The following is a 19,440-nucleotide window of genomic DNA, read 5'->3' on the forward strand; positions in this document are numbered from 1 at the left end:
TGTGGCAACTTTAAAGTACCGTGATGATTTAATTGTATTACTTCGGTTTGTCGGTTATTGAGGCCTGTGTATGAAAATTTTCAGGTTCTGAGGTGTCAACCGCTTCTTCTGAATTTTGTTCTAATTGACAATAATTATCTGGTGTAAAATCATTCGGATCTATATTATAGTATTCATAGGGATAATTATCTTCGTGTGTATAAAATGTTTCATGATCGTAATCTGTGTAGTTATTCATATCGTCGTTCATGTAATTTGTATAAAATAAATTATTTGATGTTCTTGGTGTCATAAAATTTGGCTTAGCTTGAGGCGCCGTTCGCATCGATACATCGTTATCATATCTATGTACCGGTTTTGGTTGATGATTTTGTGGGATACCAAATTTAAATTGTTGTTGATTCGTTGTTTGGGGGAATTGCCTGTATCCAAATTGAGGTGGTCCACCACCAAACTTAAATTGTGAATTATTAGGATTATTAGGATTATATATCCCTTGCTTTTGGTTGGTACCGAATTTAAAATTAGAGAAATTAGGTTTAAATCCTTGAGGTTGTTGTTGTGATTGTATTCCGAATTTGAAATTCATTGGAGGCTTATTTTGGTATTGGGGTAATTGATTAAACTTATTAAAATTATTTTGTGAAAAATTATTTCGTGATAAATTATTTTGTGGTAAATTATTTTGTGGAAAATTATTTTGTGTTAAATTATTTTTTTCATTAATATTTTCAGTATATTTTTGTCTATTAACACTCCGTGATTTATATTGGTTAAGGAAATTTACTTCTTCCATTACTACACTGAGCGCGTCTTCTAGAGTTGTACATCTATGTAATCGGACAACGCGTATCATATCTTCGGGCAAATTGAAAAGGAAAACATTTAAACATGTATGGTTATATATATTCATCTTCGCGTTCTTAATATTCTCGTCCTCTATTAAATTAATTTTTGAAAATAATGTGCTACGGACGCTTTGGATTCGATTACAAAAGCTTAAATATGACTCGCCTTGATTAATTTTAATATTTTCTAATTCAATCGAAATACATTCTTCAGTTCTAGGATCTCCGAAATGTTGGATAAGAGTTGTTCTTAGCTCCTCCCAATTATTGATGTCTTGTCTCTCGCTAATCAAGTGACTTGCCTTACCTCTAAGGCGGCTTGTTATAACATGAAATATGTATATATCTTGTGCTATATTCGGACGTTCTGGCCTAAAGGCTCTAATGACATACTCACTTTTATTTAAAAATAAATTTAGTAGTTTTTGTTCCCCATCGAACTTAGGTATAATATTTAGAATATCAGTTGGAATAGTGCGTATTTCTTGCATTTTTAAGAAAAATATTTATTACAATTAATTAAAAAAAATTTAAATTTATATTCTTTACTTACTTAATAATTCAATATAATTTTCTTTTTATTTCAATTAAAACTTAAAATTACTTAAATCTATTTTACACAATACACAGTCAAACGGAAATAAAATGGGACAGGTTGGAATGCGAAGAGGTTTACTCACATAAGTCTGCAACCCATTTCTTCTATTTATAACTGCTTCTGCTTCTTTCACTTTTTACCTTTTACCGTCGAATTACGCGATCAATAATGACTTATTTGTTTGGTCGTAAAATATCCGTTTAATGCGTAAAAACACACGCGCAACCCTACACTCAGACTGATTTTAAGTCTTCACAGGCACAGGATCACGACGGATATCCTACCGGCTGCGCCAGTCAAATCGCGACGGTTATCAAAGGTTTTTTTAAAAAGGAAAACTTTATTAAGTAAATTACACTTAATATTCTTAACTAATAGTCGATACGAGACTCTTATTCTAAGTTGGTCGATGTTAGACCCTATCACTATGGTGGTCGATATTAGACTACCTTTAATATAATTATAATCTTACAGCTAAAACCCCTTACATGATAACTTTGATTCGTGGTACACAATGGAATAATAAGACTAAGCATTGATTGCATTAACGCTTACGGTGCTTGTTGGGTATCTGTGTGACATTGTAACTAGGTTGATGGAAGTTTGGCTAGTGCTTTTTGTTTATTGTTTACAGTATATAGTTTATTATCTATGATTGTTTACTTTCTTATTCTTATATCAATGGAGATAATGATTAATTAAAGTATCCTAATATAATTTACAGGCGAAATTATTATAGCCATTTAGTCGGGAATTGTAATTTCAATATACATATTAATACAATAAAATGGAAAACCTCGATGACTTTGTGGAATTTTTTGAGTATTCACGAAAACACCGAGCATCAGGGCCTAGATGTTATTTACGTGACTTTTCAAATCCCTTTGAAAAATATAGCGCTGCTGAATTTCATTCCCGATTTGGGTTCACTCAAAATGCTGTTAAAAATATTCTAATGCCTTTATTAGAGCCTGATCTAAAAGCCACCTCCAGGAGGGGATTGCCTTTTCCTCCTGAAATCATGGTTTTATTAACATTACGATATTTCGCAACTGGTAGTTTTCAGGTTAATTCATTATAGTTTAATAAACAAAGTTTTGTGCTTTAACCCTTTTATATGTTTCAAGTATTGTATTTGATCTTCACAGAAACTTGATAGCAATGATATGAATATTTGCCAACAGTCAATGTCCCGTATAGTCACTAGAGTTGCAACTGCTTTAGCAAAGAAAATGAAAAAATATGTTAAATTTCCCTCAAGATTTGAAGACGTTAACAAAGTAAAGTAAGTATTATTTAGTTTATACCCTCACTATTCCTCCTTTTATATTTAATTCAATTTGATTAGTTAAAAGATATAAGTTTAATCAGACAAATAACATATTGTTTCAGACGCTTGTTTTACAATATTGCAAATTTTCCCGGAGTAATTGGGTGTATAGACTGTACACATATTAAAATAAAAAACCCTGGTGGATTGTCTTCAGAGGTTTTTAGAAATAGCACAGGTTATTTCTCAATCAATGTGCAGGCAGTAGTAGGACCAAGTTTGGAATTCTACAATATGGTTTCCCGATGGCCTGGAAGCACTCATGATAGTTTTATTTATAACCACAGTGCTCTTAAGCAACAACTTGATTCAGGGAATATTCAGGGTGTTTTACTTGGTGACAATGACTATTCTGTAAGCAATGTGCTACTGACACCATTTCTGTCACCAAATTCACATGCACAAGAAAAATACAATCAGAGTCACAACATGACAAGGAATGTTGTGGAAAGGGCATTTGATGTCTGGAAAAAAAAGTTTCCATGTCTCCAAGAGGGCATGGCAATTAAAATTGAAACTGTGGTTGCTGTTGTTTGTGCATGTGCAACACTACATAATATTTCTTTGCAAATATGTGAAACATTAAATAGTGATGAGGAATTAGTTGATTTGGATTTGTCACAAGAAAATAATAACTCTGGCTCATTGTTTAGACAATCACTTGTGGACAAATATTTTGAGTAAATAAAAGAAATAGATAAAATTAATTCATATTTTTCTTAAAATACTTCTTACACATAATTTAATTCTTATAAAATAAATTAAAAATAATAGTATTATATAAAATTTAGTAACATACATAGTATGTAACTTGAGGCTCTTGGTTTGATTCCTGAAAAACAATAATTGTTTTGATTTGAAAGGCACATAAGGTTGACCTACTACTTGCCTACATAGGGAAAGTTCTTGTAGTCTGCATTAAATTGTCTAGTTCCTTTTTGGATATCTCTAAACGTATTCTACTTCTTTCTTCTTCCATGATAGCAGCTCTTCTCTCTGATTCAGCTGTCTCCAACTACAAAAAAGATGTCATAAAAATTAAGGGAAAAAAATTTTTCTTCTATCTTGGTGAGTGTGGAATTGGACTTCTTTTGATATGCCAAGACCAAGTACATATACTGAGGCTGTGTGAAGTACCAAGGAGAGCACCAATTCAAATTGCGTTGACAAATGGATCTTGGCAGAGAACAAATAAAACTGAGTCCTTGTAGGGTTAAATTTAACAAGGTTACTACTACCCCACCAGAAAACATTTCTAGCACAGCTTCAATTTCAAAAAAAGGCTCTCATTGACTTGACTTTAATGCGAGTATTGACAGGCTTTATAAGGGAACTATATTTAAATTAATAATAATGGAAAAATAATTACTTGTGCTTCTAAAATTTTCATTTCCATTCTCTTCTTTTTTTCATAGTGTTTGATTCTAATTATAGCTTCTTTCCTGATATAGTCTGCTGTTTTCAAATGCTTACTCTTCACATCATTAGAATAACCTTGCGTAAACACAGGAGTAGCTTCCTGTTCTTGGTGGTGTATTATGTCCAAATCATTGGGTTCTAAAAATGTTAGTAGACATTGAAATAAATATAAGCATACAAATTTGATTTTACATGATTAAAATCATCTATACTAAACAATTAATCTACTCTACTCAGAATTCAGATGCTAATAGGTACTACATGCATGTCCTACTACATAGTTATTAATAAGGAATTAACCTATCAGATCAGTATTTTCATTTTGTGACTCATCATTAGAACTTAATAAAACTCCATCACTATCAACAGAGTTGGTAATTTCACAAAATTTCAGAGGTTCCACCTGAAAGATTAATATAATTAATATTATATATAAATTATTATGTTTTTCACTTTAATAATTAATATATAGCATTACCTCTTCAACCATGGGATAGATGAGGTCGTCTTTGGGTGACTTCTTAAAATCTGGTGCACCAGTCTCATTTAATTCCCCACATTGGCTAGCTCTTACTTTTCGAGCATGGGCTTTCATATTGTCCCAAGCTCTTTTCAAAGTACCAGTATCACGCTGTAAAAGATATTTATAATGTTTAGAAACAAACGTTTTGTTTATCTACTAAAAGTTCAACAGACAAAATTTGCGAAACACTTTCTACCTGACTGCAAGACAAACCTGATGCACATGTGTTTTGCAATTAAACTCCACTGTTAATGTCTCCCAAGCTGCTTTTTTCTTTTGTATCGTTTTACCATCAGTATGTTTGGATTCAATGACGGGCCTGTTATGTACTAATTGAGCTAAGACTGCCTTTTCGTCGGGTGTGAAATTAGCCACACGCTTGCGAGACATTTTCGCCATTAAATTAGTAATAAATAAGGAAAACGACTACACTTTGTCTAAATAATGTACAATGTTATAAATTAAAAACGCTAACGAGTCTACACTACCATTAATTACAAATAACAATTGGATTTTTTACTATTTTGAAGCTTCACTTGCAGGTTGTTGTGTGTATACAAAGGTCACAGAGTATATATATAGTAGTCGTATTACGTATAGACTATTATCCAAGAGGTTTTTAAGTATTGCAGTCTGCCTCGTAGTCTGTCGTTTATTATTTCTCAACTTAATTTTTGTAGTTCTTGTAGACGATTACTACTACCCTTTTCCTTTTATTGAAATATGCGTAACAATATCTAGAAATTTAGAGAGTTATTGAAGACTCAATAAACGTTAGAAATATATTTTGATATCCCAATAATTGATTCCGCTCTAAATTGCCCACAATATGCTATGCACTACCTGTAATACATCGTTAGCATAATCATCATCGCATCTTTTAAAGGGAGTTCGGATCGAGGAATCAAAAAAACTTTGCGACTGGCGTGACCCACTAAGGACATTATTTTCCTCACGCTTTATCACGGGACTATCTGAATACAAATTCATTTGGCGTTAGTAGGTCTCGATTGTCGAAAATTGATTTTGTTTAAGCCTCGACTCATTTTACCTATAAGTAAGAAAAAAGCTTGACAATCTCATATTCGAAATAAACAAAAATTTACAGTAACGAGTACAGGCAGTCCTCGACTTACGTCGCTTGGATTTACGTCGTTTCAAGTTACGTCGAACAATGTTTTGACACTATTCCTCGAGCATACGTCAATTGTTTCGATTTCCGGCAGAGGAGAATTCACTTGTCTTGTGCAAATTTGGAGAATGCCATCAAATTTTTTTAAGAAAATGATCCTAATTTTGAGAGAAATTTCAACGTTTACAACAAAATTTGTGCAGCCTATCAGTGTTACCAAGATCTGTATGATAGCAAGAAGAAAGAAGCGAAGCAATCTAGAATTCATAATTTCTTTAAGCCAACAGTTTAATTTATTATTTCTCATTACATATTTTGATTACATATTAAAGATTTATAATTATTATTAAATTTAATAACACACAAATACCAAAAATAACTAGCAATTTTTTAAGTGCATATATAATTATTTTAAGAACTTACTTTTGATTATAAAGTATATTGTATAATATCCTTTGTTATAAATGCAGTTTTTTTAATCTTGAGTTTTACATGTAAGCATACGAAAAATATGTCTCGACTTACGTCGTTTCGATTTACGTCGCGTATTTTGAGAACCTAACATGCCGTAAGTACGAGGACTGCCTGTATGTGCATTTACAAAAACTATATTATACAGAATCGTCCTAGTGACGTCAATAATTTTTTTATAGATTCCTCACACCACATGGGTTATTTTCGTACACACCCATGTACGAAAATACCCCATGTATGTTCCGCAATCTTTTGTAGGTTTCGAGTTAATTTTTTTTTTGTGTTTTTTTAATGTTTTCTGCCTGCGAGGTTTAAAATTTTTATTTATTTTATTGTTGTAGGTATTTTGCAAGTTTTTTTTTCTGTTTCATGTTTCCTCACGATGTTTTCTTTCACAGTTCGAGCATGTTATATGCGCACATAGAAAGAAAGTCCATTGGTGCACAGCCGGGGATCGAACCTATGACCTCAGGTATGAGGCTCAGGTATGACGCTCAAGCCACTAGGCCAACACTGCTCTTTCACTCATACACGATCATATCCGCTATAAATTAAATTATTAATATGAGTGAAAAATATCTAAGATATCTCCCAAGTTAAATTAGGGCAATAAATAGGAAAAAATAGATTCCTTCCTCTATGGGTTATGGGTTTGACATTTGACAGTTTCAATTTCTGTAAACGCAATAATTATTATTTTTGAGAATATTTATTAATTAGACACAATTCTTATTTTATTATTGACTTACACTAGATTTTTCTAAAAATGGCCGGGCGTGGTGGTCCAAAGAAGGAATTGGTGATTACTATAAAAATATGCAAATAATATTCATTTATTATTATTTTCCACGGCAGTGATAATAAATGATGTTTTAGGATCCCGAAGAATTGATGAAAAGGAAGTTTCGAGCAAAATGTTTGTTTCGCGCATTGGGTCGTATGGTTATGTCAAATGCCTATTGGCTGATTGAGGCTGTGGATCATTACGAGGGTCTGGATGACGTCAAACGAAGGGTCGAGCAAGCTGTGCGCGGGAAAGCTAAGAAGAAACAGTTATTGACCATACATGTAATTTTCAAATATCTTAATTACGATTGTAGAGTTAACTGAAACACGCCAGCTGCAACTATAGCAAGATTTGGGTTCGATCCCGATCAAACAATATATTTTTGGGGTAAAACTTTAAGCATATAAAAATATTCACAGATATGTGTCTGCTCTCTTGGAGGTAAAATATATCAATGAAGCGTACAAGGGATGGGACCTAAATTACTATTTCGTTTTATACAAATAACATATCTACTATAATATAGTGGCAATAGTTAATAATTAATATCTATCAATGCAAACTTTGATATAACGATATATGTATTTAAATTTGATTAATTATCAAGGGAATTAGACATTCATGATTGGTCTATAGTCTATACTCTAAACGTAGTTAACCAATTATAGGCTTGGACAAAATCACTTTTCAACTGGCGTGACCCACTACCGCGGAGCGAATTTGTATGAAAATGATCACGTGACAAGGCGTGAGCTATTTCCCCGTTTCGCGCGTTTCTCATTGGACTAGGTTATGTCTTTCGTTACTCATTCTTGTCTTGTTTTTCATTTAGGACAAAGCTCTTCTAAATAAGCCTGCAGAGGAGAGGACTGACCAAGAAAAGAAGTATATATTTCGCATTATTGGAGGTTTGAAATGCTTTAAACGATATCCCAATGTGAGTGTTTTGCTTTGATTATAATCAAAAACTCTTTGTGTTACTTCAATAGATAATAGAATAGAAAATAGTGTGTCTTCATAAATGTATTGCATTTTGACATAATATGGAAGATATAGTTTTCACTAGGGTCGAGTAAGACTGATATATGTCAAAAATGGTATTAGATTTGGCAATCGGGCCTCGGTTTTAGCGCCACTGTTATTATTATTTTTTCGTGTTTTTATACCTGTCAACATCATTTATCCACCACTACACCTCCAGGAATGCGTTGATACCCATTTCAAGACATTTTTGACAATTGAATTTGATAAACTCTTGTTTTCTTGTGGGAATATAACTGATTAAAATAAAGGCATTTTTTAAATTATTTTTTTGGTAGCCAATGTATAATAATTAGCAAAGAAAAGTTTTGATAAATGATCTACTTTCCGAGGTATTTGTGGACAAACATACACAGTTACGATATTTAGCACATTATACATATAAGCCAAACTGATTAACCAACTTGCAATAAAAAAGGAAAGTCTTTATTATTGACTTGGATTTGTTGACTTTCTTCTAATGTTTCCTAACGTGGGGCGGCAATTTGATTGTTCAAAAATTTGTTTGAACGATTTTAAATTTGCAATTCAAATCTTTTATTATAATGTTTTGAAAATTTACTTACTTTGTTTCGTTAACAATTTCCTAGTAATTTCTTCCTAAAACCGGTCATTTCAGTTTCTTAAATGAACCATTCATTATTAAAAAATTACGCATGTTACATGAGGAGGGAGGGGGATTTTAGAAAGGCGTTGAACATGGCAAAAAAAGGTTGGGCAACACTATTCTAGATTCTATGGGTAACCTTGTTCTATTTGCATTTCAGCATGTGAAAAAGAAGTTAGCTGCAGTAACGTATTTCAAGTATTATGGTCCGGGTAGACCTATAGTTCGCCAACACCAGGAAGCTCACGCCCTCTATTTTATCATCACTGGCGATGTTGTAGTCAGTCAAATGGTATTTGACGAGCTGTTACAGCAATATGTGTCCATAGAAGTCGGTGTGATGCACTCAGGGGATATGTTTGGTGAAGTTTCTCTGTTGCATAATATACCCAGAACCGCGACAGTTACAACCACTGGTATGTTATACTTTTTTTTAGAACGGATAGCAAAATAATTCCTAATTTAGGCTGAAAATGGTAATTAACAAAAAATACTGGTATTATTGTGAAAAAGCGTGGGGCGCTCTGTGCCATATTTTTCGTCTATAGAGCAACCCACGCTTTTTCACAATAATACCAGTATTTTTTGTTCATTACCATTTTCAGCCTAAATTAGGAATTATTTTTCACTTTTTAGTTTGATGTGCTTTAAAAGCGTGTTTTTTAGTTTTTTTAAACTATTATTTATTTTTTAGTTAAATTTTTTTTTTTTCGGATTATTGCATTGTCATCGATCTTTGACAGATGCGCAAAATTTGAATAAAATCTGTCCGTTTAAAGTGGGTCAAAATCGAGTCCGAAGGAGTCGGTTACATACATACATACATACATACAGGTGAAGCTAATATAAAGCGTGTAAAAATCAGGAGGCTCTTCTAATGTTTGGTGATACCGCTGCCCATGTACACTTTGCTCAGGGCTCGCGAGTGCGGTGCCGGCCTTTTTACTTATTTTAAAGTATCCTATACAAGGCAATAAGTCTTTGTCTCCGAATTTCTTAGTGTCATAAACAATGTTATTTAAAATACAAGCGACTTTCCCCGGCTTCGCACTGGCAATCGTGACCCGTGAACTTAGGAAAATGATACACCTAATCCTTCCTTATGTAGCATTCTAGATATTGGTGAAAATCGCAATAAATTCTGTGCAGTAGTTTTGGAAGGGCTTGGTTTTATATATTACAAAAGTTAGACATGCTGTCGCTTACTTTGTAAAAATAAAATTTTCTCTCGAACTCAATCATATATTTCTTATCATAAACTTGCATCATGACAACAATTATGTGGATTTTTATGGACCATCGATTCTCGGTCCATACCACTGCAATGCCACTGCACCCTTGGTATACTTATAAGCCTTCCCTTTGATTACCTAGTCGACGGCTCATTGGTCCCGGGTTCGATCCCCGGCTGAGACAAACATCGATGTGATGAGCATTTGGTGTTGTGTTTAGGTCTTGGATGTTTAAATATGTATTTATATGTCTTTCTGTAATATGTATGTATATCCGTTGCCTAGTACCCATAACACAAGCTTCACCAGCTTAGCATGGGACTAGGTCAATTGGTGTGAATTGTCCAATCTAAAAAAAAAAAAAAACTGTAAATGTAAAAACTTGTACTATATTTCTGTAGGCAACGAAGTGTTAATAAATAAATAAACATATTTTCATTACGTTTTCGTTCGACCGCTTTTTTTACTTTGCAAATTCGACTACCAGGAAAGCGTGTTAATTTTTCGGGTTATATAATCTATGACACGTACTAATTATTAATTAATTGTGGGTCGCGTGTTAAAATTGCGTGATTAATTCGTACTCAGCTATACGTTGTTTATTTCGATATTGTATCTTAGTAACCGTATATTGTTATACTACTAGCACGTTAGTTACGTTCATTAAAAACTTTGCGTTTATTTGAAATTTCCTGACTGAGATCCTTTTATTAATCCACTGTGAGACATAATGTGAGATTCAGAAACAGAACTTTGACTTTAAAATCTAATACATTTATGACGTACGTGAGTCGGGCTCTAAGTTTCTCTTGCAATCGAGTTTAATAGGTCATTGCGAATTCCTTGCATTGATGAAGGAAGACTTCAAGAATGTTCTACAAGCATCTGTTCAGAAGCAGTGGGATGAAGTGCGACGCGCAATGTCAGCGTTTACTTATTTTGATGCCCTTGATGAGGTAAGGTGACTAAGGCAGTGTTTTCATTTGTTTGTTAATATTTTAGTACTTCCAGTTTTGCTGCCTCCTTAGTGGGTAGCTTACATCGCGGGGGAGGACGAGTATTCTATGACATTAATAGTGTCAATGTAATAGTATAAGATCCCGATATACAACGACCTTCACCGAGATGCTTATTTAATGAAACGTATTTTATATTTAATTTAATATGTCAATAAATATAATCCATATGGGTTGCCTAGCAAATTTCAGTCCAGAGTATGTTTAATTAATATTTAAAAAAAAAATTTTTTTTTAAATTTTTTTTTTTTTTTTATATTTTTAATTAGAGTAGTATTATATATGTATCACTATAACTTTCTTTTTTACTAAAGATGTATATATACTTTAGTGTCACATAAAAAATATACACATAAATAATTAATTGATTAAAAATAGGGATGCATCGATACGCCTTTTTGCCGATACGATACCGATACCGATACTCTTATAGAAATATCGCCGATTCCGATACCGATACCGATACTAATGCTTATTGAATTCAAATTAAATTAAGGTAAAATATATCTTGTGTTAATGTATCTTTATAGTTTGGTTAAAGTTTTTAATTTTTTTCTATTATAAAATATAAATAGTCACAAACTTTGAATAAGATTAAAGGTTTAGTAAATATAATTAAGAATTAAGAGTAATAGTTAAATTAAAATAAATAACTGTTCATAATTAAAATTAACATTGATAAGATTTTTGTAATTCTGTATTTTATTTAATTTGGTATTTAAAGAATACTACGAGCGATAGCGATTAAAAACCAACTAAAGTGTCTAGCGAAATGGAATACGCGAGGACTAAGGGGGTATGGGGGGCATAGATAGTCCGTGCCTCGTTTCCCACGCCCCAGATCAAACAAGATGCGCGTTTACATTACTTTTTTTAAAGCGCGAAATTTGAAAAGTATCGTTGTATTGGCAATTAAAATATCGCCGATACCGATATATCGGCAAACACAAAGTATCGCCGATATATCGGTATCGGTATCGGTATCGGATGCATCCCTAATTAAAAACAACCTAACGTTTGCATATTCTATGGGCTTCATACTTTCGATTGGTATAGAATTTATCTAATAATCATACCGGTGAAATGTTTAAAAAAATATTTTGTTTTTTAAATTTTAATTAAAATACTCTGGACTGAAATTTGCTAGGCAACCCATATGGATTATATTTATTGACATATTAAATTAACTATAAAATACGTTTCATTAAATAAGCATCTCGGTGAAGGTCGTTGTATATCGGGATCTTAGGGTGAGATCTATAGAGCGCACTTAGACTTTGCTCAGACTTAACTATAACCATTCTTTACTTTTTTAAAGGATAATAAAGAAGGTATTGCATGAAATGAAACATCAATTTCTGTCTTAGCTTGAGCTTAGCTTAATCTCACCGTTAAAATGTCTATAAATATACTAATTCATAGTTTAACCTTAGTGTTTTTCGTAAGTAAAGTCTGAGCAAAGTCCAAGTGCGCACTATAGATCTCACCCTTAGACCATAAAGGCCCCGTATTAATACACTCTTGAATCGAATTCTTCTGCCTATCGCAGAGTGAAGCAAAATGAGATCGAGTCGAAATCTAATAAAAAAACCTTGATCTGTATACCTAGAGTTCAGTCCTGGCTTGAATATTTATTTTATCAAATATGGCATCGCGGGCGTTTTTGTAGATATTTATGTCTACTATAAAATTGTAGTAGGTACAATAGTAGGCGTATACCATATAACGAATTTATTAGTATTTTATTTACACGTTGGGTTACATTGTCGAAATCATACGGATCGCTAACTTTTTGAAGTTATACTTCTTTAGGCGCGTTATGAAAAATTTATGAGAGTGAAATTTTACGATGCGCGCGCACCGTGACACAAAATTAACAGAATGAAGTTACCCACGAAAGATGCTACGGCATTGGACATAATTTAAAAACATTCGACTAATAATAGAATTTATGTTACACTTAATGTAAGAGAATAATAATAAATATTTCTTTAATTTTTCAAATGTAAACTGAACTTTACTGACTATAATGACTCCTTTTCCAGTCTTTGATTATTTAATTGCAATTAATTATTTGCATGCAATCAAAAACTATTTTTAATAATGCCAAAGAAGTATAACTTCTCACGCGCGTACATAAGTACACGCACCCTTTTTTTGAATATATTATATAAGTTATGTTTATCAGGGGTAAGTGTAGGATCATTGGTGATAAATTTTCATATAGTTCCAGTGGTTTTGGAATTCAATGGAAACAAGAAATCAATTCCTCCATAATATTAGTGTTGATAATTCATCTTTTAAAAAGAGACATTGAGGACCAACGCGTGAATAAATGTACGACAAATACCTTTTATAAGGAAATTTCGTGAACTGTTAAAAACCTAAAAAAAGGGCGTGCGTACAAAGTATACAATATGTCAGAAGTGAAACTTATTCGGCAAACTAATTTTTAAGTCTTGTTCATATTTATACAAATCTTAAACTTTAGATTTACAAGACTTAGAGGGAGGGAAAATGGAAGATATGTTATGAATTTAATGAATTTAATTATGATTAAAATTTGAAGTGTCGAAAATTAATACAAATTATACATTTATTTTTTTAAATTTATTTCTTCGATACTAAAACACGTGGCATTTTAATTTACAATTCGTCATTTGAGATTTCAATTTCATAAATTCTCTTTACGAAATTTTAATTTTAAAAATAGAATTTCTATAAGGTAATTCACCCTTCTCACTCTCAATCGCTGTCTCCCTTTTCTTCGACAAAACGCTGCACATCTTCGTGACGTTTTCGTTAAAATTTACCCTCATGCGCCTAAAGAAGTTTCACTTCAAAACGCTTCCGAGTTTGCCAACTCATTTCGCGAATTGTGCGTGTGGATCTCCTTGAATTTAATTATTATTTTCGGTAGGTGGCTCGTCGTGAAGGTTGCATAGTTGCGAAGATGAAGTCCTATGAAGAGAACGAGACATTACTCGGCGATGGCGTGGGTGTCGCCAATTTTGTCTACTTCATCCTATCAGGCCGATGTCAGATGATTGAGTCTCTACAAGTGATTGTTACGACGCGTCTAGGTCGCAATTATTATGCACTTTACGATCCATATGTATGTATTATTGCACAGATTGCAATATTTTATAGACCACTAAGATTTTTTATTCTTATTGTCTATGGGGTTCATATCTGTGAAATAGCTAAAGCAGTGTTTGTAATGAGAAAACAGTATATACAATGTGTGTGTAGCTATTCAAACCTTATCTGTTTCATGATCTAAATTTTTATCTAATAAGCAGGTCGGTGATCAGCCTTCTGTACATGATACACGCCGTCGACTTTATGGGTCTTAGGCATGCATGCCGGTTTCCTCACGATGTTTTCCTTCACCGATCGAGCGAGTGTTTACTTAGACGTCCATTGATACACAGCCGGGGATCGAACCATGACCTCACCAATATTCATCGAAATCTGAAAATGGTGATAAAGCATTCGTAACTTATAAGAGTTTAAACGGAAACATATTCAAAGGTACCTAAAGAAGAGAGCGAACAGGATTTCGACACAAAATATTTCGGGGCGTACAAGAATTTGAAAGCAGAGAGCAAGAGTACGGAAGGTCGTGATTCTGTTGACAGCAAAGCAATTGACCCAAACGCTAAAAGTGACGTAAAAGCGAGCATTTTAAAACATTCGAGTACCACAAAAAGAGGATCTTCAGACTCCGGAAGACACGAGAGTGTACAAATTATAGAAGATAAACCTAGAACAAGCAGAGAAAGTGCATCTACTGAAACTAAATCACGCGATTTTCTGACTCCGTCGGGACATGGAGAGGCGATGAGGACTTCAGTGAGGTATTTTCCTTGTTATAATGTAAATTATTAATGACCCAAGTCGTTTGTAAAAGAACATCACTGAAATAATGTCAGCACAGAACAGTATGTATATCATTAATGACAATGACGTTTCAGATGACAGAAAATTTGTATCCAATTTATGTCATATATAGTCCTTTTCATGAAAGAAGTCCCCCAGACGCGGCGCTGCAATCGCATGACGTTATGTTGCCATTTATGAGTAAAAAATTTACCTATTTTATTTACATTTAGCAGATGTAATTTATCAAGTAATATTATTTTCTGCATACTCGAAGTATGAAACAAAAGTAAATAAAAATATTTTTATTTACTTATATTAGCGGCGGTGTTCTACCTACTTATAGGGAAAAGATGAGAAAATAGGGTAAAGAAAAGCAATACAATTTTTTATTCAGAGTTTTATTGCATAATTGTTGTGTTACAATTTTTTTCGAAGTACACACCGCTGTTATACCTTCGTTTGTAATTCTTGTTACAGTTTTCTCTGACACACCTGCAATTAAAATATGAACAATTAAAAATAATAATAACTTTAAGTTTATAATGCTTATGTAATATGTAATATATGTTTAATTTCAGTTACCTAGTTTCATCACGTTATGTATTTGTTCAATTTTGTCGCAAAAACGAATTTATATCATAAAAGTCCCACAAATACAGCAAAAAATTATTAAATGGCAACTCTAATAAGTACCTGTTATGGCGGCAACTCTCTTCCGAACATTGTTTAGTGATATTAAAACACCTTGATTCTTATGTTCCGCTTCACAGAACTCGCTTCACAGAACTCTTTCACCTTTAATATAATTTCTCGAGCCGAACTTTTTACAACTTTTGGCATTGTAATCAATATTTAAAATGCACTAAGCTAATTAAAAATTCACAAAAATCTACCACAACAAACGAACTTGATAACATCGACGAATGACAACATTCAACATTGCCGACCTGTCAAATTTAGTTCCAAAAATCACCGCGGGACTTCTTTCATGAAAAGCACTATACATATATAATATATAAAATTCGGTTGTTATTTAAATATGTACTTAAAATTCGAAGCTAACAATAAAGAGGTTTTATATCTTGAAAACTATTTCTAAACCGTTTTTATAAGATATTAAAAAATTTACTTACAGATTACAGATATTTACCCATAATTATCTATAATTCACAGGTTGAGCGTTATTTCTGAGAAAATAGGATTACCACGTCCGCCACAAAATCTTCGTACATATTTTATGCAGGTGATTTTAATAATAAAACTTATTGAAAATTAAACTCTCATTAACAGTATTTTGTTCTTTTCTCCACACCTGTTTTTGTATAGTACATTCCCAAGTCGGATATTCAAAAGAATTACATCGAAATTTCATACAAAAACATCTGCCTTGCGATTCTGTAACTCACTTTTCGAACTCACACAGCGGTTTTCGCATCGGCGGTCGGTCTCAAATCAGCGACCGCCGGTGCGAAAACCGCTGTGTGAGTTCGAAAAGTGAGTTACAGAATCGCAGGGCTGTATTGCTTTTGGCACTTAGTGGCACTATTTGCGAAAAATCTGCCTAATTTGGTGTTGTTTTGTTAGGTATGCCAGTTAAATCCAGGTTCAAGTTTTGGTTTTGGTGAGAATATGCGTGACAGAAGAATTGTCGCGCTCACTCCTGTTGATTGTATGCTTCTACCAAAAATTTGGCTGCTACAGCGGAACACAGCTAATATATGGACAAGAATAGAACATTATTTGGAGAAAAAGGTAGATTAAATATAAAGCTACCGTTGAACAAGGGTCAAGGGGGTGTCAGGGGTTTGTACTCATATTTTTAATAGAAAAAGAGATACAATTTACAAGACATAAAGCGTTTATTTATGCGACAAATATAAATACATTATTGTAGGATATATTCAAACTTATTGTCAGTGTACGATCCCTTGAGGTCGTAGGTTCGAGCCCCGACAGGACCAATGGACTTTCTATGTGCGTATTTGACACGAGCGAGCGTACGGTGAAGGAAAACATCGTCAGGAAAACCGAGACCCAAAGTCGACCTAAACGGTTGAACCTTTTTTTATATTCCAAGTTATAGTATAATCCATTTTTTCATAATCCTTTATTTTTATGAGTTTCACAAATTTCGAAAGACCTCTATGTATATATGGATTCTATGTAATCTATGGATTCTGAGATCGTCAAACTATCCAGATACAAACTCGCAAATCACATAGAAATTACACAAGCCAAATTGGATTACGAATCTACAGAGGCATTACTACTTATCTTGGTATGACTTTGAGGTTTCAAAAACTAACACAGACACAGTGCACGATGATAAAAACTTTCAGCTACACTCTCAAATACATGCACACACACCCATTCACACACTCACACACTCATTCTTAATTTGTAACACTATTTTTTTTAACTGTTTTAAACATGTACTATGTACCACGGAATAATTGTTGTCTAGTTACCCACAACACAGGGCCTCCCTAGTGTGGGGACTAGCGATATATGAATTCTGTCATAACCCTTTTGTCATAAATAATTTTATTATCGGAAAGGGCATTAAAAATATGTAAATAATAATAATTATTTTCCATATTTCTTGGTCCTTGGCTTGGTAAAGCCAAAATGCCCGTCGAGTACTTCGTTCCTTACTTTATGAAACGAATTGCCAATTTGTAGTTTTGTTTATTACCTTCTTAATATATTTTCGTAGAGAGTCAATATACGAGTATAATAATTGCTTAATGTGCATTATATGCTATTATAAATTTCTTTAGGAGAGGTTAAGTTGTTTTTGTATCCGCTGTATTTCCGTCAGTCTTGTTTTTCGGGCAGTGCAAAAAATTTAGATAACATAATTTGTATGTTTTTTAACTAATGTCTAATACCTTGTAGATTGTATAATATCATGTTTAGTGTGTATACATCGGATTATATTGCGTAGAAATAATAATAAAAAAATAAAAAAAGTTATATAATGTCGTTAATTATTTTAATTTAATTTATTTATTACACAGATACCAACAAAGAAGCAGCTCTTCAAGGAGTTTACGTCCCAAAGAAGATGGCAGGAGTTTAGAGAAGAATTAGTAGATGATGTCATCGCACGTTCTAACACTGTGAACTGGACGTCAGTACATGATGTACCATATTCCATTCGGATGGAGGAAATGTTGGATATATAGAGAAATATAGATATTTTTAAAACATAAATATTTATTTCCCACACACAAATATACAGTATTTAAAAAATTTAAATGTATGGTCCCTGTGGCAGTGTAGTTTTAATGCTGCCAGTATTTCTTCGCAGTATTGCGATGCTTATTTGTTTGGGAAAGCACCAGCTCTGGGGCTATAGGTTTCATCCACATATTTGTGTTGATCAAAACTAAATAGGTCTTAATACTATGTTATTATAGGAACGCTTTTTTCCGCCCATAGACACTGTCAATGCCAGAGGGCTCGCGAGGGCGTTAACGGCCTTTAAAGGACCCCGAGTGGCTTGTTGCCGTCATAAACTTTCGGATTCTATGTAAAATTCGCATTTTTGATGTATGGAGGCTGCAGGCTAGGGCCCCATGTGTATAAAGGGCCCCCAGTCCCACTGGAAACAATAGGCGATATTTTGAATTAAAAAAATATCTATAATTTTAAAAAATCCATTCAGGAGTTTTATAACCGGGGATTTCCTAATAGCCCAGAGCCCCACAAATTTCAAATAATCTTTACGCATACTAAGCAAAAATAATTTATATAATAGTAATATTAAAACATTAAAGTAAAAAGTTCACTAAAAACAAAAAATATAGAAAATGTTCGAGTCAATTAAACATAAGCACACGCAGTTAAGGACCGATCAGGTCGCTAACTCCAAATAAGTACATTATTTCTTTCCATTTTTCGTCATCGTTTCTTGAAGTTGGGAGAATGGAAAAAATGTATGGTGGAGTTGAGTAGTTTATGTATCCATTTTGAAAGATCGATACTCGATTAAATAACTTCGCTTGATAGAAAAAAAAATCCAAACATAGCCAATTTTTTACACTTTGAATTCATTTTACGACGAAAATGTATATAGAAATTGAATGATTTTGAAATTTACACGATATATTTGATCGCAAGACAAGTAATCCACTTCAGAAAAAAAATGATAAAATTACCTCAGTGCTCCAGCTCTCCACTGCGCGCCGCATTCCACCCCGGGACACTGACACAGCAATTCGTGCTGGGTAGAGCCTTAAATCAGCATTATGTTGTCTCTGGTTTTTCTAGAATGATTCAGGAAACCAATCCGCAATAAATAAGATACAGTCTAACTCACTACAAGTACAATTCAAGGGCCTCATAGCCTAGCGGTCTTATTTAGTGGCAGCTAGGTGAAGGGTACCGGGTTCGATTCCCTGTTCGAGGGCAAGTTTTAATTTAATTTAAATTTGCTCTCGGCCTTTGGGAGGGTTGTGCGGTACCAGGCGAGTGCTTAAACCGTACATGGAGGGCACGGTCGAATTTCTAAGGCAAGCAGTGAGTATGCTACCTAAGAAAGGA

General features: G+C 33.3%; 3 protein-coding genes across 4 annotated transcripts; 2 read left to right on the forward strand and 1 right to left on the reverse strand.

The window, feature by feature from the left end:
• Positions 1-2,099: 2,099 nt before the first annotated feature.
• Positions 2,100-3,483, forward strand: LOC125061276 (putative nuclease HARBI1). Its single transcript, XM_047666632.1, has 3 exons — positions 2,100-2,512; positions 2,595-2,731; positions 2,839-3,483. The coding sequence occupies exons 1-3, from the start codon at positions 2,234-2,236 to the stop codon at positions 3,458-3,460; spliced, it is 1,038 nt and encodes a 345-aa protein (XP_047522588.1). The 5' UTR covers positions 2,100-2,233; the 3' UTR covers positions 3,461-3,483.
• Positions 3,475-5,286, reverse strand: LOC125061278 (myb/SANT-like DNA-binding domain-containing protein 3). Of its 2 annotated transcripts, none has more exons than XM_047666634.1 (5): positions 4,932-5,286; positions 4,674-4,826; positions 4,496-4,598; positions 4,146-4,333; positions 3,475-3,791 (listed from the first exon to the last, which is right to left on the reverse strand). In XM_047666634.1, exons 1-5 carry the CDS (start codon positions 5,115-5,117, stop codon positions 3,666-3,668), a joined length of 756 nt encoding a protein of 251 aa, XP_047522590.1. In that variant the 5' UTR covers positions 5,118-5,286; the 3' UTR covers positions 3,475-3,665. The 2 variants fall into 2 exon arrangements, with proteins under 2 accessions (XP_047522590.1, XP_047522591.1); XM_047666635.1 differs by having other exon boundaries at positions 4,915-5,286.
• A 1,777-nt stretch (positions 5,287-7,063) lies between these two features.
• LOC125061270 lies at positions 7,064-18,101 on the forward strand. Its single transcript, XM_047666623.1, has 10 exons — positions 7,064-7,123; positions 7,201-7,392; positions 7,944-8,048; positions 8,920-9,175; positions 10,820-10,947; positions 13,928-14,122; positions 14,542-14,867; positions 16,066-16,135; positions 16,477-16,644; positions 17,913-18,101. The coding sequence occupies exons 1-10, from the start codon at positions 7,091-7,093 to the stop codon at positions 18,078-18,080; spliced, it is 1,641 nt and encodes a 546-aa protein (XP_047522579.1). The 5' UTR covers positions 7,064-7,090; the 3' UTR covers positions 18,081-18,101.
• The last annotated feature ends 1,339 nt before the right edge of the window (positions 18,102-19,440 follow it).

The sequence above is a fragment of the Pieris napi genome, chromosome 23 (assembly GCF_905475465.1).
Source record: "Pieris napi chromosome 23, ilPieNapi1.2, whole genome shotgun sequence".
NCBI classification, from domain to species: domain Eukaryota; kingdom Metazoa; phylum Arthropoda; class Insecta; order Lepidoptera; family Pieridae; genus Pieris; species Pieris napi.